This window comes from Mus musculus, chromosome 18 (assembly GCF_000001635.26).
Source record: "Mus musculus strain C57BL/6J chromosome 18, GRCm38.p6 C57BL/6J".
Classification (NCBI taxonomy): Eukaryota; Metazoa; Chordata; class Mammalia; order Rodentia; family Muridae; genus Mus; species Mus musculus.
The window spans coordinates 79,084,853-79,110,690 of record NC_000084.6 but is presented as its reverse complement, the minus strand read 5'-3'; the positions used below and the strand labels follow the sequence as shown (position 1 = coordinate 79,110,690).

Sequence of the window (25,838 nt, the reverse complement as noted above, 5' to 3'; positions counted from 1 at the left end):
GCATTTTTGTCTTCTCGTCTGATCCTTGCCTTCATCAAGGGTCCGGTTCTACGGAATAAAGAGGAGTGCTCATGAACATTTGAATGCAAACAAGTAGCTTAACAAAAAAATATAAATCTCTGGAAGTGAAATGTAATTACCAGGTTTAAAAAAAAAAAAAAAGAGAGAGCACCCATTTAGAAGAGCCTATCACATCTCGCGTCTCTGCACGCAGCTAGCTCCCCCCAACACTGCTCCTGTTGTGTCAGATAGTGGCAGTGTTGAGCCCGGGAACCGGCGCCCAGCCCGCGGCGGTCCCCGCGGCCGCACAGTCTCCGCGGCAGAATCCGACTCGCTGGAGCTACTGGGCCGCGAGGACACTGGGGAGCGGGAGGGGCTCGGGGGAGGCGAGGGGTCCCCGATCCGCGTCCCCGAACTGTTCTCCTTTCCCCTCCGGCAAGAGCCCCGCTCCCTCCAATTGATCGAAATTCACCCAGGGGGGCGGTCGAGGGAGAGAGAGGTCGTCGGCCGCTCGCCGGCTGCGCCTCCCTGGGCTTCGGCTGGGGAGCGGCCCGGGCTCGCGGGGCGAGCAGTGTGGGCTCCCGCACCCCCTCTGAGGGAGATCGCGGGGTGGCAGTCCCCGTCGGCTCCGCCGCGCGGCCGCTTCAATCCTCCCCCTCCCCCGCGCACGCCCTCCCCCTTCCTTTCAGTAGGACTCCGGGACTCGGGAGAGGGCGCGGGAGGCAGGCACACGGGCCCGACCCCACTCCAGCGCTCGCCGGGGACGCGGGCGGGCGGCGAGGGGACGCGGAGGGGGCGCGGGGCGGGCGCGGCCATAGAGCAGAGGCGGCGGCGGCGGCGGCAGCAGTAGCGACCGCGGGCGGACCAGCGGCGGCAGGGCCGGCGGGCGCCGGGGACCGAACTGCACAGCTCAGCAAAAGCGCCCCAGCCCTCGGCGCGCCGCCTCCAGCGAGCCCAGCCGGGCAACATTTTGTAACCCTCCAATCCATCTTTTGGAGAAAAGGGAAAAAATAGCATTGAGCGGAGAGATGGGGGAAATCTAAATAATATATATGTACATATGCATATTTATGTATATGTACATATATGTGTATTATATTTGGTTCCTGCTAAAATTAGCCGGGCTCGCCGCGCGCCTGTGTGCGAGTGTGTGCGAGTGTGTGTGCGTGCGGGCGTGTGTGTGAATGTGATTACTCCAGGACTCCTCGGGCTCCGGAGACGCCATTTTCCCCCTTGATATCTCTCTCCGTAAATCGGTGGCGCGGCGGAGGCGGCCGCGGCGGGCGGGAAGCGCGGGGCTGGCCGGGGCGCTCGCCGCCGCCTGCGCGCCCGGGGGCCCCGGCGCCCCCCGAGCGAGGGCGGCCCGCCCCGCGCGTCGCCGTTTGACAGATGCTCGTCGCTATGGAGTTGCCGCAGCAGCACCTTTGGGGGCTCGGACGAGCGACCGGAGGCGGAATCTGAGCGAGCGCCCGGGCCAGCGGAGCCGGAGCCGCCGGGACATGGGTGAGCGAGCGCGGCGACCTTGGCGCGGGAGCCGGGGCGTCTAGCCTCCCGCCGTGCCGCGGGCCCAGCGCGCCCGGGCCCGGGGGCGGTGTGTGCCATGCATGCAAAAGTTCACGTCGCCTTGCCGGGGCTTTGACTTTGCACTGGGCTGGATGGGGGGGGGGGTTGGTGGGGGGACCGGGCCAAGGGGGCGGGATGCAGGTCCCCGCGAAGCTGCGCGGGGATGGGCGCGATTCCACCGGCTGGTGGGTCGACAGTGGTGCTGGCTTAACTGGAGTAGCCCGTTGGTGGCGGTGATGGTGGTAGCATGGGTCTTGGAGGGTTGGGAGCTTATTGAGTTTCGGCTAATCTGATCCCCTCCCCACCCCCTCCTTCTGCACACTCCCTTGGTCCTGCTGCCGGCTGCCTGGGCTGGCGGGTTTGGCTTTGGTGAAGTGGACTGGGGAAAGGGAGGGGGTAGGGAAAGGGGTGGGGAGGCGGCAGGATATTTTTTTTTCCCCTCTCTTTGTAACTTGCAGGTTAAGTGGAGCTAGAGAGCTACATTGTAACCTAGTTGGATTGGGAGGGGGGTGTTAAATGTATCAGAATCTAACGTGTCGTTAATAGAAGAACAGAGAGAAGTGGTCCAGCCAAGGAAGGTTGGTGTGTGCTTGCGTTTTGGCTGTGTGTTAGTTTTTCTCTTAAAAAAAAAAAAAAAACCAAAAACCAAAAATCAAAAAACAAAAACCCGAAAAAACCAAAAGCCTTAATCAGTGGATTTGAGTCTCTTTCTTGTGCTCTCTGGGCTGGGGATTGTGAAAAGGCAGGAATTCCCTTAAATGCATAGAATGCCCCTTTGAAAGCACGCATTGTGTGCGTTTGTACAGGAGCAGAGGGCTTGGGAATTAACGGCAGGCTTCCCTTTCGGTGGTTTCCAGTGGGAAATCACTCCGGAAAGGAAGCCCTTCAGTATGGATTTATTGTTTTTGTCTTTCGAACCATTATCTCTTTGACCAAAATACTGTCTGAGAAGTTCCCGAGGATCCAAGTCAGGTAAATTGGAGTGGGCAGATCTGTAGCAAGACGGTGATAACGGGGACGGACGCTGCATTTGGTGTCTGCGATGGAAGCATTGTTGGGTAATTGCAATTTCCGATCAGTAGAGCATGCTGCTCCTAAAGAAAAAAAAAGTTACTGTCGAAATGCTGTCTTCTACTCCGCACACTCTCCCTTCTCCCCCCTCCTAGATCCGCACCAGCTACTACAGCTCTGAAATTGGACTCGACTAGAGTATTTTCTTGTAGATCAGGAAAGTTGTTCCATTAGAAGTAGGGGATGAGGCTAGAGATGCTGGGAGTGTGGGGACCAGTAGCTACTCCCCTCTGATGCTGCATTTATTCTTTATGTGTCTTTGTGGGATTCTCAGCATGTATATATCTGCCTGAAAGGACTGTGGAGGAAGGATTTCCGATTTGTTTCCGTTTCAAATTAACTCTCCTGATAATCTCATGGTTGACTTCTGACACTACCACGGCAGCGTGTGTGTGTGTGTGTGTGTGTGTGTGTGTGTTTTTGTGTCTTTAGTGTCCTTATTCCTTCAGAAATGCTCCACTAAGAGGGAATGATTCTAGAATTCTAAAGAATCTGCAGTTCCTTCCCTGCCCCTCATCTTCCTGAACACAAACATCCACACCTTTCCTGTAGAAGTTTGGTTCGAGTCCATGGTCTTCATGGAAATACTGTTTTTACTTTCTAAAAAACAAACAAACAAACAAAAATAATACAAAATACTGCTTTCCTTTCCTCTTTCTTTCATTTTCCTTTTTTTTTTAACGCCCCCCACCTGAAGATTTGCTCTAAAAGTGATTTCATAAAGGAACTATCACCAAAACTCTGGTAGTTTGAGCTCATCCCTCATGCTCTGCTAGGGCCTGCAGATAAACCTCACGTGTTTCATTCATACTCAGTGAGTTTTGAAAACCCTGCTTGCTTGTGCTGTGGGTGAAGAGGGACTAGGAGTGCAAGAGTGCTCTGTGGCCACATCTGCAGACCTGGGCACCCAGGCAAAAGTTTCCTGTACTCTTCCTAGTTAGATGCAGCCTGGCTGGCAAGAGAAGGCAGTGCCAGTTGGCCAGGGGGAGGAGAGAGTTTACAGTCTTTAAGATGCAGCCAGTTTACCATCCTGCCTCCCTCTTCTCTTGACTTCTGGGACTTTCTTCCACTGCCCTTATACTCCTGGAAGGAGGTTGATCTCTTTGCTCCGGGTGGGATTTCCAGGTTTCAGAGCCACATGGAAGGCACAGTGTTTCTAGCCTGTTGTTTTCATCTCATTGCTGGCTACCAGAAAAGGGATGGAGAGAGAGAGAGAGAGAGAGAGAGAGAGAGAGAGAGAGAGAGAGAGAGAGAGAGAGAGGAGTGTGTTTGTTCCAGACTAATTAGAAAAGAGTGAGAGGGCAAATGTAGCTCCAGGAAATGTCCCAGAAAATACTGAGGCTAGATACTTAGGGTGTTGCTTGGCACATAATCCTTTTCCTCTTTGAAACAAAGAGAAAGAAAGAAAGAAAGAAAGAAAGAAAGAAAGAAAGAAAGAAAGAAAGAAAAAAGAAAAAAGAAAGGAGAGAGAGAGAGAGAGAGAGAGAGAGAGAGAGAGAAGTCAGTTTGAGGAAGTTGAACTGCAGTTGGGGCCGGGCAGTGCAAGCTGCTGCCACTTTAGTAACCTGAGCTGAGCTGGGGGAGGAGGTGGGGATCACAGGCAGTCAGGAGACAGAGGGAAAGGGACTTGTCTCTCTGAGCAGGAAAATAGATGTGTCACTGGAATAAACAAAGTGGAGGAGGGGGGAGGGCTGGCTGGAAGGGAACAGAAAGGGGCATCCCAGGCAGTGGTGTTGCTTAGGGAGGGGGCCACTTGGAGCTGGGAAGGAAATAACTGCCTTAAATGCTTATGAGGAGCCGGACAAGCGCAGGGCTGTAATCTGATCTTTTTCATCTTAACATCAGAATGCTATGTAGGAAGGCCTTGCCTGAGGCTTAGTGCTAGGTGTCCCTTGGGAAGCCTGGAGGTATCCCCAAGGGAAGCAAGCAGCCCCTGCTGCCAGGAGGGCATCTGGTCCCAAACTGCCTTTCCTCACAGGGGGCTACTTTGAAAAGTAGCCTGATCCTTGTGAAGGAGGGGGGTGGGGGAAAGGGGAGCTTTGGGTTATTATAGAACTTAGCTAAAATGGCCGATGGGGAGAGGTAGGAGAAAGACATTGCTAAAGAAATAAATAGGTGAGCACTCTCCTCTGGATTTCCCATTCTTTTTCTGCTGTTATCTTAAGTTCGAATTCCATTAGGGGCCTGGATCAATACTTCTGTGGAGCAAAACTGTGCACCTACGAGAGGGGCATTCTTGCAAAGTGGTCCTTGTTTTCAGACACACCACAATCTCTGCCAGGAAGCTTCTGCGGTGCCTGCAAAGAGAATAGCAGAATACACTTAGATGTGTACAGCATCCTTTCTGGGGTCCTGTGGAGACAGTAAAACTTGGCTGGGCTTTCCTTAGCCTCCCAGAATGCCAGTTTCTTCCTTAGAGACTTGAAGCTTTAATTAAAACCAGAAAGCTATTGAAGACAGACCCAGCCAATGAAATTCTGTTTTCTGTGATGCTCAGGGATGAGAAATAATTTTTTTTTCTGATGGCATTTCAAGTTGTTTCAGTTTTACTCATGCCAGAAGAACAGGGTACATTATCATTAACACATTAGCTTTCTGTAAGGAATCACAGAGCTTAATATTGGGTGTGATAGGGTTTGTTGAGAGACGGGTGGTATGAAAGAATCTTACACAGATGGGGCAAGGAAACATCTGGAAGGCTCACAACATTGTATCAAAGGAGACACCCTTGGAAAGTCCTCACTGAAAACCACTTTGCCCATTTGCCAGGTTCCGGTGAGGAAGGGACACTTTTTAAGAAGTGACAGTTCCCGCTCCGTTGGTGTTGATGCTTTGGGCTTCTGGTGAGGCTGCGCATCCTGGCAAAAGCCAACCCCCAACCAAAACATGGTGGGACAAGAATAACTAAATGAAGGGGCTGGGATCCCAGAAAAACTGGGCCCGTGCGCCCCCCCCCCCCCCCAGTGAACTGAAGACCTCAGACTATGTCCCACACCTTAAGCTTTCTAATGCACAGTAATGTTATTTGAGAGGCCGAGCTTTTAATACATGGACCTTTGATGGGCATTTACATCCAAACTTTTCCTAAATGGTTGTTCCAGAATTGAGTACGGAGTACTAGTACCATATAAGTTGTGTTCATGTTCTCTCTCTCTCTCTCTCTCTCTCTCTCTCTCTCTCTCTGTGTGTGTGTGTGTGTGTGTGTGTGTGTGTGTGTGTGTTGGGGCAAAGCTCTTATTTTCTGAGTACTTTGAGTACTTTTCTTTTGTTGTGTTGTTGCTATTATTATTATTATTATTATTATTATTAATTATTTTCACAATACCTGGGGTATCACTGTGAAATCATAGCTGGCCTGGAACTCACTATGTTGGCCAGGCTGGTCTTGAACTCATAGACACTCACTTGCTTCTGCATCCCAAATTTGTGGATTGAAGGCCTGTGCCACCATCCGTGATATTCTGTGTACTCTTAGTGAAGGTGAAGGCTAGCCTAATCCTTGGTAAATACTAAGAAGGAAGCAGAGGAAGCCAGGAAACTGATTCTTACCTGCGTTATCATTGCAAGTTTCCACTTCCATTTTCATGTACGTCTCCTAGTAGATTTCTATGTTCTTTTTAGACACATCAAGTCAGGATGGAATAAATGTGATGATTTGTTCAACTTTTCAGTTATGCATTTCATAGATTCAGGCAGAGCAGCTTGCCTGATATATCCCTGTTTGGAGTTTCTACCCTATTGAAGGAGGTGGTCTAAGGCCAAGGAAGTATTTTTAAGAGTCTTTGGTTTAGAGGCTAGCAACTGCTAACTTACTGCTCAGTGCAAGTGATGCTAGTGTCAAGGGAAGACTATGACCAGCCCTGAAGCCCACTGGTTCGCTTACAGTGGTTCTCAACCTTCTTAATGTTGTGACCCCTTTAAGACAGTCCTTCCTGCTGTGGTGACCCCCGACCATACAATGACTTCATTGCTATTTCATAACTGTAACTTTGTTAGTGTTTTTAATTGTAATGTAAATGCCTGATGTGCAGGCTATCTGATATGTGACTCCTGAGGGCTTGACCACTGCCTTAGGAGAAAGTAGCTGTCCCCTTCCTAGAACTGTGGTGGACTATAGTAGGTTATGATACAAAGCCCATCCATGTAAGACACAAACAGAGCTGCTGAGTTGACTCTCAGCTGGGCAAGAGCCCAGCCTTCCCAAATAGTGAGACAAGAGAGAGGGTAAGGTTGGGACTTTTGTTCAGATAATCATCTTGACCTAACATGACTTCTTCCACCACAAAGGTTTCTTTTCACATGCATAGAAGTATGTTCATTTCAAAAATATCTTTGTATCATATCCACCCCCTCAGACCTTCTTGCACAGGAAACCAAAGAAATATTTATCCCTACTCAGAAGATAAGGCTTGCCTGAAATGATACAAGTTAGTGGTTGACCTGGGGCTGTGTCAATATGATCAGCATCAAAACTGATATAGCAAGATCTGTTCTGGATTGGTAGTCATTACTTCCTGGCTAAATGACCCTGTAACTTTCATAGCCTCTTTGGGTCTCAGTACCCTAGCCAAGGAAGCAGGGGTAAAGATGTTTCTGTCCCCGTGTCCTAGAGGTTGTAAGAGTTAAATCACTCTAGGCAATTTTGCCAGATAATTTCTGTCCCTAAACTCTTGGAGATTTTCTGTGCTGCCTCTTGGAAACTGATTTTGGGATTATCATTGCCACAGCCCACTTTATAAGGAATACCACAAAGCTCTTGTGTCTAGTAGTTCAACAAACTTACCAGTACATACATATCAACTGATGGATCAGGTGAGCTCAACTCAACCATGTTCGTGTTACATGATTAGATGTACGTTGAGCCAAAGCTGTGTTTGCCTCAGAGTCTCACGTGGTGGCCAGTCCAGTTGGATTCTCTTGCAATAAAGAATTAGCAGAAAAAGCAAGGGATTCCAGCTGCAGGGACGAGATCCAATGGGTAAAGAGATGGTCTCTGTCAGGGTCCCATGGGCTTGAGAAGTCCCACCCAAGACAGAACTTCTAATCTCTCTAAAGAAAAGTGCTGATAGCAGAAGTTTCTCTTCCCTAGCTGATCCAGGAAACTTTGTAGAGAGTCTGGAATGTTCTTATTCTCTTGGCTCCTGGAGTCGTCTCTGTTCCTTTTCTCCTTCTCCCCCATCACACCTGGTGCTCATTGTCCTGGATGAGCAGGCTTTTCCTTAGTGTTCAGCATACAGTTTTGTTTTCCCAGTAAACCCCACTTATAGCAGGACACAGGGCTTCTACCCACTTCAGATTGGTGTCCTTGATAACACTGAGCACTGTGCTCCCCCCCCCGCCCCCCCCCCCCCCCCGCCACGTCCCCCTTAACACCTTCCCTCACTCCATTGCCAGATCCAATCGGGAAGGTGGCCGGACTGGTTAGCCAGAGCGTCTACCTGTTAGAAGAGCTGGTACCACTGTTGTTCCTCAGGGAGGTCACACTGCTTACCCCAAGCAGCTCAGGCTGAATCTTCCCAGTTGCCAGAGGACTTCAGGTCTGTGTTGTGCACTTGGCATCCAGCCATGCCACTCTGATGCTTCTTGCCCTGCCTTCCCTTAACTATAGACCTACCCAGGAAAGGTGCAAGCTTGCCCCTCAAAGCCCTGTACCTATTTAGGATTGACTTCTGCAGCACAAATACATCCCACAATTTATGCAGAGTTAGACGATGAAGAGTAAATGTTTTTAAAGTATACCAAATGGTTGCAAAGTGAAGCAACATAGGAGGACCTCTTGGAGTGAGTAATGACTAGTTATGCTAATAGCTTTTTATAGTTTTGGCTGTCGGAAATCACCCAATCTTAGCTTCTCCCTCAATGCCCAAGAGGTAATGAGTAGTATTTTACCACATGGGTGTCTTTCCAGGCAGTGGCTCCACTCATCCATCCAGTAATCAAATGCTTATTAAGTGCCCACTAGACTGTCCTCACCGTTCTATCCCTTGTAGCTCTTGGTTGTTCTCTGAAATTGTCAGTCGTGCGATCCATTTCCCATAGTCCTCTTGCCACTTAACCATTCCATCCTCTTCAGCTGGTCTGCTTCTCTGCTCATTAGTAACCGAGAAGGCCTGACTACACAGGGAAACAGGAGATGCAGAAAGCTGCATTGAAGGGAATTTTCAGTTTTTGGCATTGTAGACTTCAGGCTGTGCTGGCCACCCATTAACATGGGTAGGGATCAAGTCTCACTGCCATTCTTAGCTTTACTATAGGACGGGAGGGGGGGGGGAGCTTAAGACTGATACAGGCAGTCCTGTCTGAAATTCTGGGACTCTGGAGCTAGATGTGTCTAAGAGATCTAAAAACGTTTCCTTTAAAGTGTAGTGCTCCTCAAACTCACTTAATGACACCGTGAAGACTGTCCAAAGCAACCCCCTTGAGGACTAAGGCACTTAGCTCAGTGTTGGATGTGGTTGAAAGAGTTAGAGAAGGGGAAGTTGGTGCCCTGGGGTAAATTAAATCAGAATCTCCCCAATTAGAGCAGAAGAACAAGCTTGCAGGAAAGAGGGAGGGGTCCGGGGAAGGGAAGGGAAGTATGAAGCAACACCGCAAAAAGGAACGTGGAAGGAAACAAAGGGTTAAATTGGCCCCGCGCTGCTTTTGATGCCGTGGCTTCTTTGGTGAAATAACTTTGACACAAAGGGGATGGTACAAAGTCAACTCTGAAAAGTTCAAAGTCATCCTCTGTGGAGGACTTGGCTTGTGCCTCCTGTGCCCTGTAGGCATCTGGGATCTCTGTTGAAGGTGCCTCATTTACACGGACGCATCTCCTTAGGAGCTTGAAAGCTTGGGCAGCCTGTCTATTTCTGGGTTGTCACTCCATCCCCACAGCGCTTGCCTGCTCTGCCCCTGGAAGTTTGTGTTTTTTGTTTTATTATTATTATTATTATTATTATTATTATTATTTGGCTTTGTTTGTTTTGCTTTTTAAAATAGCAACGGGGTTGCTTTGTATGTGCTGTGGGGTCAGAAGAAACCCAAAGCCACATTTTTCTGCACTGTTGGATTTGGGTGGGATCAGGGAAATGAATCTTTGTCTTAAGGCACTGTTTAAAGGCTCATGAGTTTTTCTGGATTATCTGTTAGCAAAACTGATAAATGCTTAGAAAGAAAAGCGAACAGAAGCAATGGATAGGCTATGGTTTCTAACACCAGGAACTTCTAAATACTTTGGGGGGAACCTGGGAGGGAAAAAAAGTAGCAAGCGAATTGTGTAAAAAGTTTTATTCTTATTATTTTATTGTTATCTCTGTGTGCCAGCGATTCAGTCTGTTAGTGGAAAGGGGATGCTTGCGGTTCCTTGGGACTTGGGGAGATACAGAGCTGATTTCAGTTGAATGTGAAGGATCCAACACAGTAGCTTAGGAATGCTTGTTGGAGCTTGTAGGGCATTGTGATAGTTTGAATATGCTTGGCCCAGGGAGTGGCACTTTTAGGAGGAGTGGCCTTGTTTGAAGAAGTGTGTCACTGTGGCAGTGGGCTTTGAGACTTTGTTCCCAGCTGCTAGGAAGACAGTCTTCTCCTGATCATCTTTGAACAAGACGTAGAGCTCTCTGCTCCTTCTCCAGCACCATGCCTGCCTGGATACTGACATGTTCCTGCCTTGATGATGATGGGCTGAGCCTCTGAACCCATAAGCTAGCCCCAATTAGATGTTATCCTGTAGAAGAGTTGCCTTGGTCAACTTGGTGTCTTTTCACAGCAATGGAAACCCCAGCTAAGACAGGAATCATATTCTTGGAGCAGAATAAGAAATCTTGGGTGTCAGATTCTATGAGGTTGTTCCTGGCTGTGCCTATGACCTGTAGTTGCTTAAGCAAGATGACCTTTTTTCCCCCCTAAAAGCATAACGCAGGTGGCCAGAAAGGATGCTTTAACATGAAAATACCATGGATCATCTCTCGGCTCATTACATTAAGAACTCTTTTAAGATGTTTTTGGCCATAGATTTTTTTTAAGCTTGTATGGGGCTTTCTTCCTGGTACCCTTGGATGGAAAGGTCTGCTGTGAGAGGTAATTTGCCCTTGGTGAAAGGATGGTGTATTTGGGAGACAGGTCTAACTAAAGTGGAAATTATCATTCTCAAACTAAGAAACATTTTCCAAAGTAGAGTTTTGCTACTTGGATGATCCATGCTAAGGTATAGTCGGGGAAGGCCTCAAGAGGGATGTGTTTGTTAGAGGACTTTCTTAGAGGCAGAGGATCTTTGATGAAGTGACAGGAGTGAGCTGAGGTGACACATGGATTTAAAATTACCTTGAGGAAATAAATAAATATATCATGTGCTATAGAAAGCTGTCAGATTGAGGATTAAAGTGTGTGCAGGACGAGTCCAAGGACCACTACCAAGGTAGAGCTCAGAAAGCTTCAAAGAGTGTGTGCCACTTGAGTGTCACCCAGAACAAAGGGATGGTCTCAGTTGGGTCAGTGCAGAGTCTAAGAGGATCATCCATGTGGGAATGGACGAGGGAGAGAAAGATTGGCTCAACACAGCACTCAGCAAGAGGAGACGCCAAGGCAGAAGCCATAGGCAGGCTCAAGGCTTTAGATGCTTGCAGCTGATCTGAGGAGCCAAGATCAGTTTCCCAAATGCTAGGAGGGCAGGCTTGAATGGAAGTAGGGTGCGCAACTCAGAAATGCCCATGAGTGCAGCATAGCTTGGAAGGCCTTTGATCTCCGTCCATGCTGCCCTCTACTAGGTTCTACCCATCACCAGCCGTTGCAGTCTGACGTTCAAAAGAAGAGTCTTTAGGACAAACAACAACCCAATATATTAACATTTGGATTGAGGACTGGCCCTTCTCTGGCACAAAATACCCGACTCCGTGACATTGAATGTTCTCTTTAGGTGTTTAATGCACAACCGGAGAAGGACACACTAGTTTCAGTAACAGTGTGATGTTTAAATGGCAGGCAGGATACTCATACTCGGAGAACTGTGGCAAAAGAAGGGAAATGGAGGGAACATTTGTTCAGCTCTGTGGTAAGCCTAGCATTTTCTTTCCTGCAGAAGTATTAGTTGTGTCAGCTACGCTTTTGTACAAATGACAGTGCAGAAAGGAACTGCCGAACCAGATGGTTGAAGGGATGACGTATTTGTCCTAGGCCCACATTCTGGTCAACAGGAGAAGGACTTTCTAGAGAGATCAAGGAACCCATCATCTCTGTTCTCTCATTTGGTTGGCTCTCATCATTCTTACAGAAGGAAAAGAAATGCCCTTTTCATTCCCATTTTCCATGTGACTGGTGGATGTCTGGAGGGCAGGTGATTATTAATGCTGACTCTTGGGAGTTTGGCGATATTATAAGTTAAAGAACATTTGGGTCCATAAGGATTGTGATTTCAGCAATCCCTGAACTTTAGTTTTCATATGTGTATAGGGGCCACATGTCTGGATTAGATCCCATTAAAATGTATAGCTAAATAAGACGCCACACTCACGGGCTTCAAGGAGCATCTTCACACTGTGGGTCCCCATTCCCTGCGTGCGTAGGAAACACTGTGATCACAGTCATCTCTAGCAGGTCTCCCGCCATCAATCTCTTCTGACACAATTGTGTGTGTGTGTTCTTTCTTCCCTCTGTAAGAATCTGTGTAGTGAATGAGATGAGTAGACGAGAAATCCGGTACTGAAGATGTGATGGGATGTGGCGAGTCAGGAGAAGGGGTCCTCTGGGTAGAAGCAAGTATGGGCATTTGATAAAAAGCTGGTTTGTCTTTGTATTTTCAATAGATCATAATATAAGAGAGTAATCATATAATATATATGCATATATATGCATCAATAAACTATAGGGGCACATTGTTCCTGAGAACTGCATTGTTAGGTGTTTTGATAGTTGTATGAACAACAGGGTGTGGGCTTGTATAAACCTAGGTGGTAGAAGGTAACCATCATGGAAGGAGGCCTCTGGCTGCCTTCAGGAGATAGATCTGTGAGAAGACTGAGACTGCTGTGGCATACAGCTTCATAGCAAACTCTCTATAATCAAAAAGAATGCAGTCACTTAGGGTGTAGAATAGAAAGAGATGTGAACTAGTGCTATAGCCCCTCACGATCACCGCTATGTTTCATGTAAAATATATAATGTTTTATGCTGTAAAATTGTGTGACAGGCACTGGAGTAGGTGTGTTCATGCCGGGTCACATTAAAAGTATGAGTAATATCGTGAACTATAATATTACTATGAAGCTGGGCAGGTGATGGGGCATGCCTTTAATCCCAGTGCTCAGGAGACAGAAGCAGGCTGATCTCTGTGAGTTCCAGGTAAGCCGGGGCTACACAGAGAAACATTGTCTCAAAAATCCAAAATAATAACAATGATAATGATACTACTACTGCTAATATTACAATGATGGCATCATTGCTAGGTGATACATTTATGCTAGGTGATGAAATTACTGCTAGGTCATACATTTTTGCTAGGTCATACATTTTTCAGCTACATAACAGCAATATGGGACCACCACACAGGCAGTCTGTTGTTGATCAAAATCTTTTTCTTTTCTTTTCTTTTCTTTTCCCATTCTTTTTAAAATTGGATATTTTCTTTATTTACATTTCAAATGCTTTTCCCTTTCCCGGTCTCCCCTTTGGAAACCCCCTATCCCATTCCCCCTCCCTCTGTCTTTGTGAGGGTGCTCTCCAACCCACCCACCCACTCCCGCCTTCCCCCCTGGCATTACCCTACACTGGGGTATAAACACCCTCAGGCCCAAGGGCCGCTCCTCCCACTGATGTCCAACAAGGCCACCCTCTGCCACCTATGTGGCCGGTGCCTTGGGGTTGACCAAACTCTAATTCTTCACTGCACCGGTATGTATTTGAACCCCTGAGAAGATATCTAACCTTCCGGGTCCTTTTCTTGTGTGTCTAAAGTTTACACTAAGGACAGGATTATGGCATCGGAGGCTGCAGGTGGATTAAAGTGGTAACCACCATAAGGACCCAGCCAATCCTTTGTACTGTGATAGTGTCCTTTCCCTAACCCCATGGAGGAATAGTGACAGCAGGCAGGATTGCTATCCCTGGAACTGAGCAGGCGAACTTGAGGACGGGTCCCCGAAACCAATCCCCAAGACTCATGCTATTGTTGCCATTGTGAGAAGGTGGCTAAAATCAGAACTTAGTAAAAAGTGTGCCTACTCCAAGCCCATGATGCAGATTTGTCCCATTATTGAGTTCCAGAGCACAAGAACTGAGGTCCTAGGCTCACATCTGGGCTCATCTCGTCCCACTTAGCCAGAGCTGGAGAACGAACAGGAGCCAATGAAGCAACGGAAAACACCAGTCCCACCTTTTAAGACCTTCTGGTTTCTAAGCATATAGGGTTCAGTACGTAGCAATGCCAGGCTGGCAGCGGGTAAGGGGCTCACTTCATGGCCTCTCCTTACCCATTCACCGAAGATGGGGGAACTTTCTGATTGAACCCAGTGATATTTCCTCTACTAGACAAGTCGTCAAGAAACAACAGCAGAACGCCCAAGTTAGCATGTTAATCTCAGCTAGCTGGGTGTGTTTTCTATTATGTGTGAGTGTGGAGAAGGCTGGGTTCTAACCCCTGGGCCACAGGGCTTTTCTCAGCATCTGAGAAGAGAAGGCAACACTTAGCCAATTTATAACTTGGCTGACACATTCCAGGGGACCAAGTCAAGTTTAACAAAAAATGTGAGCATTTACTAAGGTGATCCCAGGTAATTATGATCTCATTTAATATTTAATCTTCAATTACTTCTTCTAGAAGCCCCTGAGGTAGGATTATTACCCACTTTTCAAATGAGACTTGAATGGCTTAAAAATGCCTCACCGAATACAGCTCCTAATGGGGAAGCGGCTAAGTGGCCTGAGCCTCTGACCCCCAGTTCCCGCTTTGTCCACTCTTCTATTCAAGGAGAAGTGTGGCTTTGGAACACCTCCTATTGGACAAGTTTTCCTTATGTTCACTGTGCTCTGAAATGTGCAGCGGCCTGTTCAAAACACTCTTCCTGCATTAGAGAGACTGCAGTCCTGTAGATAAGGTAGACAATATTGAAATGTTGAAGCAGTTTGTCAAGTGTTTTGATGATAAAATATACAAGGGATTGAGAAGACCCTCTGCTATCTGTCTGTCTCTGTTTCTCTCTCTCTCTCTCTCTCTCTCTCTCTCTCTCTCTCTCTCTCTCTCTGTATGCAAGCGTATTCAATGACTGAAGATAAAAGTGAATTCAGCTAGTCTCCTATATGGAGGTCAAACTTAACCCAGTTCTTGAGATACCTTAGAGCTAAATCTGTAGAAACGAGAAAGGCCCTCAAGTCAGTAGAACTAAGGGCCTTTTGTAGAGTAGTAATGTATGTCAAAGGAGTTCAGAAGTTTTGGCTGGAAGGGGTGTTGTGTGAGGACAGCAAACGGTGCTTCCTCGAGGAAGTAAATGTGACTTGGAGTGTACCTCCCAGGTGTGTAGAGCACCAAGAAGAAGCTGCTGGGTTGGGGCTTCGTCCTTTGCTGTGAACTGCCAACATACATGTGGCATCAGCAAACTGTGGTCTGGGGTTATCTTCACTCCTGCTGATTGAGAGCCAGGTATGTGTTGGGTCACTGGATCCATTTGCAGTGGTTATGGACCATTTATTCCAGGAATTTTGGCAGTAGGGACGGTTTCAAGAAACATCACTCAGAGCTGCGGGCACTCCAAGTCACAGTGTGACTGGCTGGCTGTGCTTTGACACTGCCATTCCTTCAGCATTCTCTTCATAGAGAACTCAGGGACCCTCTGCATGTGTTAGGGACTATGGCTGACACTGGGGATAGCATGGTACTTGAAGCAGGCTCAAGTGTTACCTTCAAAGCTCTTAGTGTCTAGTGGGGAAGTTGAGGTAAAACTTAACAGCAACCCAGGCCTCAGTGATGCAGGAAGTGCCAAGAAGGGCATGCTATATCTCCCAGAAGCATAGAAACAGAGTCCAGACTTGAACAAATCAGAGGACAGACATCTGATCTCAGTTTGCCTTTCCCTTGGAGAGGCTGGAAGAGGATTCCTGGTGTGTGCAGAATTTCATGGGAATCTGCTGTGACGTCCATGGATACCTTTAGCAGATACAAAAGAATGAATACTAAACTACCTCTATTTCCAAAGTCAGACATTGTCTTCTTAGAATCTGACAAGAAGGACCCAACCACAGGAGGTGAGCATAGGCGAAAAATATGACACACAGGAGAGAAGGAAGAAAGGAAGCAAGGAAAGAAAGAGAAAGAAAATAGATATATATTAGTGAATAGACTGGAAAGAAGAATCCTAAGCTAAACATACGAATCTGGAAGCCAAGATCATTAAATGGAAAGAAATAGCTTGGAGAATAATTGCGAATGGCATCTGTGAGTTGGAGATGATCTATGTGGCTACAGGGGAGAGAAAACCAAACCAAACAAACCATAAACATGTTTGCTATGCAGAAAAAAAAAAAGGCAACACCTTGCCAACTTCCATTTTTCTATTTTTTTCAAATGCTAGCAGATATTCTGAAGAGTTTTGAGGAAAAGATTGTGATCTGAGAACGATATAGTCAGGCTAGTACTTTCTACCTGCAAACATGGAAGGAGTCCCTGATGCCGTGGGACTTTGCACCGAAGTCTAGGGAGATCTGAGGGCGGAGGCAGAGGAGAATGAGAAGTGAGGACCTGCCTGCCTTTCCTACTGTTTGCCTTTAAAAGCTGTGAGGTGGGTGTCCTTTGGAAAAGCTTATTTTAACATAAGAAGCAGTGTTTAACTATCAACAAGTCCATGCAAACTAGGCCCCAACAGGGAGATAAGAATGACAGCACTCTTCCATATTATCACTGAGTCACTGAGGTTGGTGTGTGTGTGTGTGTGTGTGTGTGTGTGTGTGTGTGTGTGTCTCATGAGAGTTCCTAAGAGGCAGAAGGAGACCCATAAATCATATCTTTTGACTCCTGTTGACTGTGCTAAGGACTTTGTCGGTTTCTGCCATATTGTAAATTTGGAAAGGATTAGTCGGGGTGGCAATGGCCAGTATGTAGATGGGGATCTGGGAGCCAAGCAAGCAAGGGAGGAGGGTGGATCTGAGAAGCCAAGCACCGTTTTTCATGTATCTAGTCATTCCGATACATTGCTTAAGTGTCTGTTCTGTGTTTGAGGTTGTGCTGGGCCCTGGGATGGCGAATGGTTCAAATGCAATGGGTGCCTACTATTAAGAGACTAAGAAGCTTTAGAGAGAGAAGATACTTGGAAATGCCGCTTAAGAAGACCCTGTGCTCAAGGCACCGGTGAGCAAAGTGTACAGAACGGAAGGTCTGAGGACGTGGCTCTCAAACCCCAGCCCATACAGTACCTGGGAGCTTGAGGAAAGCCCGAGTGTGGGACTGGCCGCTGGCACCCTGGCTCAGTTTGTGCAGCTTCAGAGCTGACATTATTTCCTGCAGGCTCAGAATAAGTAAGAGTTCCCAGGCGGCAGGTGGAGCGTATTCTTCAGACAGGAAAAATCTCTGTATCTTTCGGCTGTGGAAGGGAGGGGGAGACACTGTTTAGGACTCCCCTGAGTATGAGCACCATCTAGCCGTGTGGGTTTTCCCTGAGCACTACCGGAACACTGCTGTGGGTTCAAACTGTTCAATTTGAAGTGTCCCCGTAGGCCTATGGCTGCGCATACTAAAGCTGCTTAATGGGGATCGCTCCCTCCTTGTTGAGGGAAGTGTGGAATCAGGCACTTAGAGTGGCTAGCATCTCACTGCCTTTGAATGCCAGAGCCATGGGTAGAGACCTCATTGCTGCACTCTGGTCTCATTGTGCGTTCTAAGACACGGCTCTCTCTTATTCCTCTCTCTACTGCTTCTTCGGACCTGCTGAAGCCTTATTTCCTAAGCAACCTTTCATGTCTGCATGGACAGCCCTGAAGGCAGCCCCAGAAGAGACCGCTTGTGTTGCACTGGAGGCAGGGAACCTAGCATAGAGTGTCCACTGTGCGCTCCTGCTGGCCTCTCCGAGCCAGCCGCTGATTGCAGGCATGGGAACAGGTCAAGATGCCTTCGCTTCCCCGGGCTCCCCCATCTCTGAGTGTGTGACTGTGCTCACACGTGTGTGTTGGCAGGGGCTTTTCACAGGAAGACTGGCAGTCATCTCCAGGCTCACCACAAAACTCAGTGTGTGTGTAGGCTGGCAGGTATTTGCTGGGGCGTCTGATAAGCAGCAGCCTTGTGGGCTGGGGAAGTCAACAGATAGGTTAGGTTTCTTTGTTCTGTGCTTTTGAAAGCTCTTTTAGTGTAGGTTTTTAAGGTATTGGTGTTGATGCGGGCCCAGGGTCTGGATCATCATCCCCAGGATCCGCAGGAAATTTGACTGGGGCTTTCTGGGTGGGTGGAGCTTGACTGGGGTGGGTGGAGCTAATGTGGGAGAAGGCCTTTGAACTGTTGTCAGAGATGAATACATTTTCATTCAGAAGGAACTGCTAGAAACCAAGTACTCCAACTCAGGGTGGAGGTGAGGAGACCGTGAGCGTTGTTCATCTGTGCTTGGCCTCAGCCTCTGAATGAATTGCTGTTGAATTAGAAAAATAAGGTTTACTTGCTCAAAACAACCAGAAGACAATACAAGACTGACACTTACAGGCAATCGATACAGCTGGGTGAAATGTAACTCTGGATGGCTAGTGAGTGCTGGTACCCAGAGTTCGTAACTTTGTTACGGAGGAGATATCCACACCGGGGAGTAAGCTACAGTTGTGGGAGTCAGTTTGGGCTGCATTGGAGACAGGGAACCCTGTACAGCTGATGGTCTGTTTGGCTTGTGTTTTTTGTTTTTGTTTTTGTTTTTGTTTTTGTTTTGTTTTATTCATGGCCTAAACATTTAGAGAGGACCAGTCCTGTGCTGAAGATTGCAGGGATCCATGACTGCAAACCTAAGAACTGATTCTATGAAAATAGTGCAGAGAGAGCTCTGTGGAGTCCGGTTTGGGCTGAGTAGACAGTTGTTAACTTAGTAGCTAGTATGGTCTGAGATGAGAGTCGGTATAAGATCAGGGTGTCTGGGGTGAATGGATCCTTGAAAAGCTTGGGGCAATGACTAATGACCTTTTCATTTTGTCTAGAGTGCTTGTTATGAGAAAATCCAACCATACCCCAAACTCTAACTGGTCGTCAAGAAAGCACACTCAGATTTCAGCAGGGATAACTATCTGCTTACTACTAGGTTTCCTAATTCTGACAGGATACGAGGGTTACACTTTCCTAAAACCAAGCTTTGATAGCTTTTGTTCGTTCCCCTGGTGGCTTCTCGTTACTTGAAAGATGAAATCCAGAACTCACTAGTCTGTCACTCAAGGACTTCATGATCCAGCTGTAACCTTTTACTTGCTAGCCTTCTCGCCGGTCCCACTGCGTGCCACACCCTTAGCCAACATCGGTTTGCTCTTTCCTTAGTATCATCCTACATGGTCCTGGTGCCTTGGACTGCACTGTCTGCTCTCTCTATGTTCTTTCTGCTTTCCTCCTCCTCTTTCTCTTTCTCCTCCTCTTCCTCCTCTTCCTCCTCTTCCTCCCCCCCCCCCTTTTTGTTCTTTTCATGGCGTGGTTAAGTATGTCATGATTGCATGTAGACAGTTGTGCATGTGTGTGTAGGCTCACTTGCACGCATACATCCCCCTCCTACATGCAAATGTGGAGGCTTGACTTTGATAACATTGGTCTCCATAGCCAGCTTGCTCCTGGGAATCCCAAATATACCTCCTAAGGCTGAAATGACAAGCAAGCCATCTTGTACTGAAGCGGGTTCTGGAGACCTTCATTCAGATTCTCTCATTTCTGGGACAGACAGGTTAACACCATCACCCTATGCCCCACCCACACCAGGGCCTTTCTTCTTTAATAGTTCTTTAATAGTTGCCTAATTTCTCAGAAAGAGATCTTCTTGGAGATTTCATAGGCATTCTTCAAATATGATTTCCAAATCTCTAATCAAGGGTGTGCTCTTCTTTAGAGGAATTGAGAAACAATTGTTGAATTGGATCTTTATTTTTATGGATCTCTTATTACCATATCTAAATAGTTAACTGACTCATGCAGTTGAATATATGAAAATCTCAAGCAAACTGTTTTCAAACGGGAGATGCTTTCTTCCTAGTAATTACGTACCCACTTCAGAGCCCGTCTGTTCATCTGTAGCTGGTGTTTCTTCTTCTTTCATCTCCTCACAGGATCTGCCTGCTCTGGTTTGAAGTCCGGGTGGATTGCTAAGTGCTTCTGAGGAAGTCTACGCCTTATTTTACATCCTGCATTGGTATTTGTGCCTGAGGGTAATTGTGTGGGTAGCTACTGAGAAATTAAAGCATAATGTTGGTGATTCCTGCCTAAGGGGATAAACCTTGGGTGCTGTTGTCCTTAGGAAAAAAATTGCTTCAAATGTGTTTGGAGATGGGGTGTAGATGGAGAGGGGCTTACTGCCTACTGGACTCTCCCTGCTATCAACAAGGCCTTGTCCTAAGTCATCTTGATATGTTAGGGTGACACTGGAGTATGTGCCCCTGATAAGAGTAGAATCAGTGGATGTTGACTTGATAAGACCTTTGCTTGTTTGTTTGTTTGTTTTGAGATAATGTCTTTCTATATATTCTTGGCTGTCCTGGAACTCACTACTTACGCTAGGCCAGGCTGGCTTTGAACTTGTGATCTTCCTGCCACGGTTTCCCAAATGTTGGGAGTCACAGGCATATACTACTACAGTTGACTTAAATGTGACTCTTTAGAAAATAAAAGGTTTGAAGAATATAGGAACATGGGTATACTGGAGATAGACTTCAGAATTTTTTTTTTTTTTTGAATAAGTGTCTGAATTCTCCAACACAGGAAGACACACAGTCTTGTCCATCCTGAGTTGCAAGTCGCTCTTTAGTGTTTTTCTTGGTAGCCACAGCAAAGGTGCTCGTGATTTTACTGGGGCAGACTTGTCACTTTCAGACAAAAAATGCACTACTGATTTTTCCTCAGAGTGAAGCTGCTTATAAGCGTGCCTGTGTGCAGAGTTGAACCACGTCTAGGATCTGCGTGTGTTTCTGGGCTTCTTGGCAGGCCATGCATGGCTCATATGGAGCTCTCTTCCCTTAGCTGCTCCCCCCCTTTCTAGCAGGGGACTGACTGAGAATGTGCTGGGTTTAAAGCCAGGTGACACACACTTAGCTGTCAGGTTCCAGTTCCTGGTTGTTCTCAGTGTGTCCCTATAAGCCCCATGGGGCACACTTGGTAGGCCAGTTCTTGAAACAGCACACTTGGCTGACCAGTTCTTTAAACTGTTGAGCTCATAGGTGGGCAGAGACAATGTGTAGAGTGTTCCCTGATAGCAATAGGGAGAGTGCTCACTGAAGTAAGAAGGATGGCTCAGAAGTAATGAAACCTTATTCTTTTTTTTCTGAACTTTTTATTAGATATTTTCTTTGTTTACACTTCAAATGTTTTCCCCTTTCCTTGCTTCCTCTCCAAAAACTCCCTATCCCATCTCCCCTCCCTCTGCTCACCAATCGACCCACTCCCACTTCCCTGTCCTGGCATGCCTCTACACTGGGACATCAAGCCTTCACAGGACCAAGAGCCTCTCCTTCCATTGATGTCCAACAAGGCCATCCTGCTCTACATATGCGGCTGAAGCCATGGGTCCCTCCATGTGTACTCTTTGGTTGGTGGTTTAGTCCCAGGGAGCTCTGGGGGGGGGGTACTTGTTTGTTCATATTGTTCCTTCAATGGGGCTGCAAACCTCTTCAGCTCCTTGGGTCCTTTCTCTAGCTCCTACATTGGGGACCTTGTGCTCAGTTCAATGGTTGGCTGAGAGCATCTACCCCTGTATTTGTCAAGCACTGGCAGAACCTCTCAGGAGAAAGTTATATCAGGCTCCTGTCAGCAAGCACTTGTTGGCATCCACAATAGTGTCTGGGTTTGGTGACTGTATATGGAATGGATTCCCAGGTGGGGCAGTCTCTGGATGTCATTTCTTCAGTTTCTGATCCACACTTTGTAACTCCTCCCATGGGTTTTTGTTCCCCCTTCTAAGAAGGACCAAAGTATCCATACTTTGGTCTTCCTTCTTGGGCTTCATTTGGTCTGTGAATTGTGTCTTGGGTATTCCGAGGTTCTGGGCTAATAATATCCACTTATCAGTGAGTGCATACCATGTGTGTTCTTTTGTGATTGTGTTACCCCACTCAGGATGATATTTTCTAGTTCCATCCATTTGTCTTTGAATTTCATAAATTCATTTTTTTTTCGAGGCAGGGTTTCTCTATATAGCCCTGGCTGTCCTGGAACTCACTTTGTAGACCAGGCTGGCCTCGAACTCAGAAATCTGCCTGCCTCTGCCTCCCGAGTGCTGGGAATAAAGGCATGTGCCACCACGTCCGGCTACGTTCATTGTTTTTAATAGCTGAGTAGTACTCCATTGTGTAAATGTATCAGAATTTCTGTATTCATTCCTTTGTTGAGGGACGTCTGGGTTCTTTCCAGCTTCTGGCTATTATAAATAAGGCTGCTATGAACATAGTGAAGCATGTGTGCTTATTGCAAGCTAGAGCATCTTCTGAATATATGCTCAGGAGTGGTATAGTTGGGTCCTCAGGGTAATACTATGTCCAATTTTCTGAGGAACCTTATTCTTAAATTAGGAAAATATTGTAGTTTCCCTCTGGGACCGTAGGCTTCCTCTTACAGATCGACATCTGCCCTTGCCTTTGGCTTTTGCAATCAAGTGTCTGAACTAGAGAATGGAGTGATGGAATGAGTACAAGGCATAGTTGACTCATCCTGTGATTATCTGGAGAGAACCTGATTTTTCCCTTTTCATCTTGGAGGGAAGATGCTAGTGGGGAGGCCTGACAGTTTTGATGGCTTGTGAAATGGTGTTTCCCTCTCCCTTTTGTTCTGCTGTTCTGTTACGTGGACATAATAACCTTTCATCTGAGGAACAAAAGGGAAGGTCACAAATTGTACAAATGGCTATTTTATATAAGTAATGGAAATGATTAAATGTCTCATGTTTCTGTTGATAAAACACGTCAAAGTCTGTTTTGCATTACTCCTGGGGTTATTCGTGATTTCCTATTGAAATATTTTGGTTTTCTTATCAATTCTCACAGCCAAGTTTACGAGGTAGCTTGCCATGAGGGGTAGGTCACATGGAGATTCCCAGCGTTTGGTAAGCTGAGACAGGAGTGTTGCCACAAACTAGAGTTTAGCGTGAGCTACCCAGTGAGTTCCGGGCCATTCTGGGCTACAAAATGAGACCCTGTCTCACAGAACAAAAGACAAAACATCCAAAGCAAATAGGACAAACCAGCAATAACAAAAACTAGAAAATTTTGAGTACCGGGAATAATGTGTGGTTCACATAATGACACGTGATCACGAATAGTCAGGAGTGGGCTCAGTGACGTTCTTCCTATAGAGGGGTGGGTGGTGCAGCCCTTCTCATTTTGCAAACTTTTCCTCAGATGGAAGAGAGAAGTGATAAAACAAATAACCTAGATACAGTCCCCCGGGCCTGTGTCAGCGTTCAGACTGCCCTGTCATGGTGGTTGGAGTCATGGAGTCTGCTGTGGCTTCGAGTAAGAACCAGCTGGGCCGGGCTCAGGACTCACAGGTCTTTATTGTTGGACCTGAAGCCATAAAAAATAACAGTAACCCATCCATCTTGATGGCCTGGGCCCGTTGGGTTCCCCTGTGCTCTGGTGTAATTCAGTTTGATTATGCACAATTTGAATGGATTTTCTGATATTGTGGGCACGTGGGAAGCTGACATTGGCTATCTTGGGGTCTGGTTCTTTCCTACCATAGCCAATTACCTCTCTGCTTCTCTCAATTACAGATCTGACCCCTTCTGAGGGCTTCGCCACATCTCCGTTCTTGGGACGTTGAACCCTACAGCTGGACGACTTTGTTCTTGGAATTTTGGGTTTCTTCTCTTTTGACCCTTTCTGCTCCCCTTCATCCCTTCCCTGTCCTGAGAACTCCTGAAGACTGTAGGATTATCATGGAGCCCAGGGAAATGTTAAGCAGCTGCCGGCAAAGAGGGAGTGAGTCGGAATTCCTTCAGGGCTCCTCATCCAGATCCCCACCTGCTCCTGGCTGTTCAGGAGAGCCCTTGAAAGGCATCTCTGTGGGTGGAGAACGCATGGAGCCAGAGGAGGAGGATGAATTGGGCTCAGGACGAGATGTGGATTGCAATTCTAATGCAGACAGTGAGAAATGGGTGGCTGGAGATGGCTTGGAGGAGCAGGAGTTCTCCATCAAGGAGGCCAACTTCACTGAGGGGAGCTTAAAGCTGAAGATTCAGACCACAAAGCGGGCTAAGAAACCCCCCAAAAACCTGGAGAACTATATCTGCCCACCTGAGATCAAGATCACCATAAAGCAGTCTGGGGACCAGAAGGTGTCCCGTACTGGGAAAAATAGCAAAGCGACTAAGGAAGATGAAAGAAACCACTCCAAAAAGAAGGTAGGGAACCGCGCCTTGCAAGTTTGGCTTTGTTTCTGGTTTTGCTATTCTGCCACCAACTTTTAAGTCAATCTATTTTCCAATGTATTTACTTTTGAATCACCAGCCTCTTTGATGGAATATGTAGGGCCTACAGCCAAGTCTATGATATAATATAGTATAATGTTGAGTTTATCATTATATTTTATACTCACCTAGGAAACATAAGCTACTAGGGAATTAGGATTTGGGAACACATCTTGCTCATTAGGAAATAGCCCACAGGTCAGGTCAGCCAAGTCTTGCAAAAGCTTAAAGTACTTTTTGCTTCGCTTTTGTTTTGACATTTGCATCTGTTTTCCTAGTTGGTCAATCAGAGCAGCCAAGAAGTGTCACAACTAACTTTTGGTTTCATTTATTAGTGTTGTAGTACTTCCGGAGGTGAACGCTCTGAGAAAGCCCTGTTTCCTTTGCGATAGAGTGTTCCCTGTGACCCAGAGACATTCATCCTGGAAGTGTACCATCAGAGAACCATATGAGAAGAGGATACTAGAAAAGGGGAGGGTCTGCGGTCCAGCTGAATGAGCTGCGATCGGAGACACGGTGAACCTGTCTGGTTCTGGGTTGGATGAGTCTGGTCTACTTTCCTGCCAGATGTCAAACACAGGCGTGCAGACAGAGGTGCTTGGCAGGATCAGTTCCTTGGGGATGGTTGGATCCATATTTTATTGTATTATTCTGCATGTGTGTGGAATTATAGTGCACTTCCTTCTGGGGATGGGAGTGGTACTCAGCCTGTGATAGCAGAAGACAGGCCCAGGATAGAAAGCTGTAGCCTTCAGGAATCTAGGTGGCCTTGGCATGGCTCTGAAAGAGACTTTAGTTGACCAAGTTTTTTGGTTCAAGTTTTAATCAGGTTCTGCCTCTCACTGCTGTATAATTATTTACCTGTACTAGATTGGCATAAGAACTTAAAGTGAGTGGTATGATAGTGTTCTGGAATGTTCCTGTCACTGGTAGTTTTGTAAGCTTCGCGGCACTCATTCAAAAAGCTGAGCAGAAGTCCTGTTGCTTCTGTACCACGGAGCTGTGTTGGCCCTCGGGCCAGGGGTTCTCACTGATATTTTGCATTAAAAGTCAAAGATGTGAGCTAGGCGCTTCTTTCAAACGCAACAAGTGCTCATAGTTGTCTCGAGACCAGCTTGCCCTGTGTTTAAACTGACCCGTCTCCATGCAGAATCCTCAGTACCAGGGAGCCAGGACACTTGATTCCCTGCTCCATTAGCGTTTGGGGACAGGGAGGAATAAACGTTGGCTTCATTTGCCAGAGCATCTGGGTCACACACTCCCCTCCTCCCATTACACTTTGGCTGTGGTTCATGAGCTCTCTGTTTTGCAAACAAAGGTTATTGTCATACCTGACAGGAACTTTGGAGTCACTTATAAAGTGACATTGTTGCTTTGGAGTTGTGTGTCTTAGGTTGGAAAGTGAGTACTTGTCTCTGACCACTGAGGTGGCCCAGTTCTTTATGTGCTATTGAAATATGTGTGTGTGTGTGTGTGTGTGTGTGTGTGTGTGTGTGTGTGTGTGTATGTGTGTGTGTGTGTGTGTGTGTGAGAGAGAGAGAGAGAGAGAGTTTGTCTGTGTGTGTCTGTGTGAGCATGTGTGTGTGTCAGTGTGTGTGCACGCATGTGTGAGTATGGTGTGTGTGTGTGCGT

The 25,838-nt window shown here is 46.9% G+C and overlaps 1 protein-coding gene across 1 annotated transcript in view; it reads left to right on the top strand.

Moving 5' to 3' along the window:
• Positions 1 to 246: 246 nt before the first annotated feature.
• Positions 247 to 25,838, top strand: part of Setbp1 (SET binding protein 1) — a 360,067-nt gene continuing 334,475 nt past the window's right edge. Inside the window, exons 1-2 of the mRNA NM_053099.3 lie at positions 247 to 1,503; positions 23,511 to 24,140. Of these exons, the coding sequence (NP_444329.2) occupies positions 23,676 to 24,140 (465 nt within the window). The 5' untranslated portion in view covers positions 247 to 1,503; positions 23,511 to 23,675. The remainder of the gene's footprint in view (positions 1,504 to 23,510; positions 24,141 to 25,838) is intronic.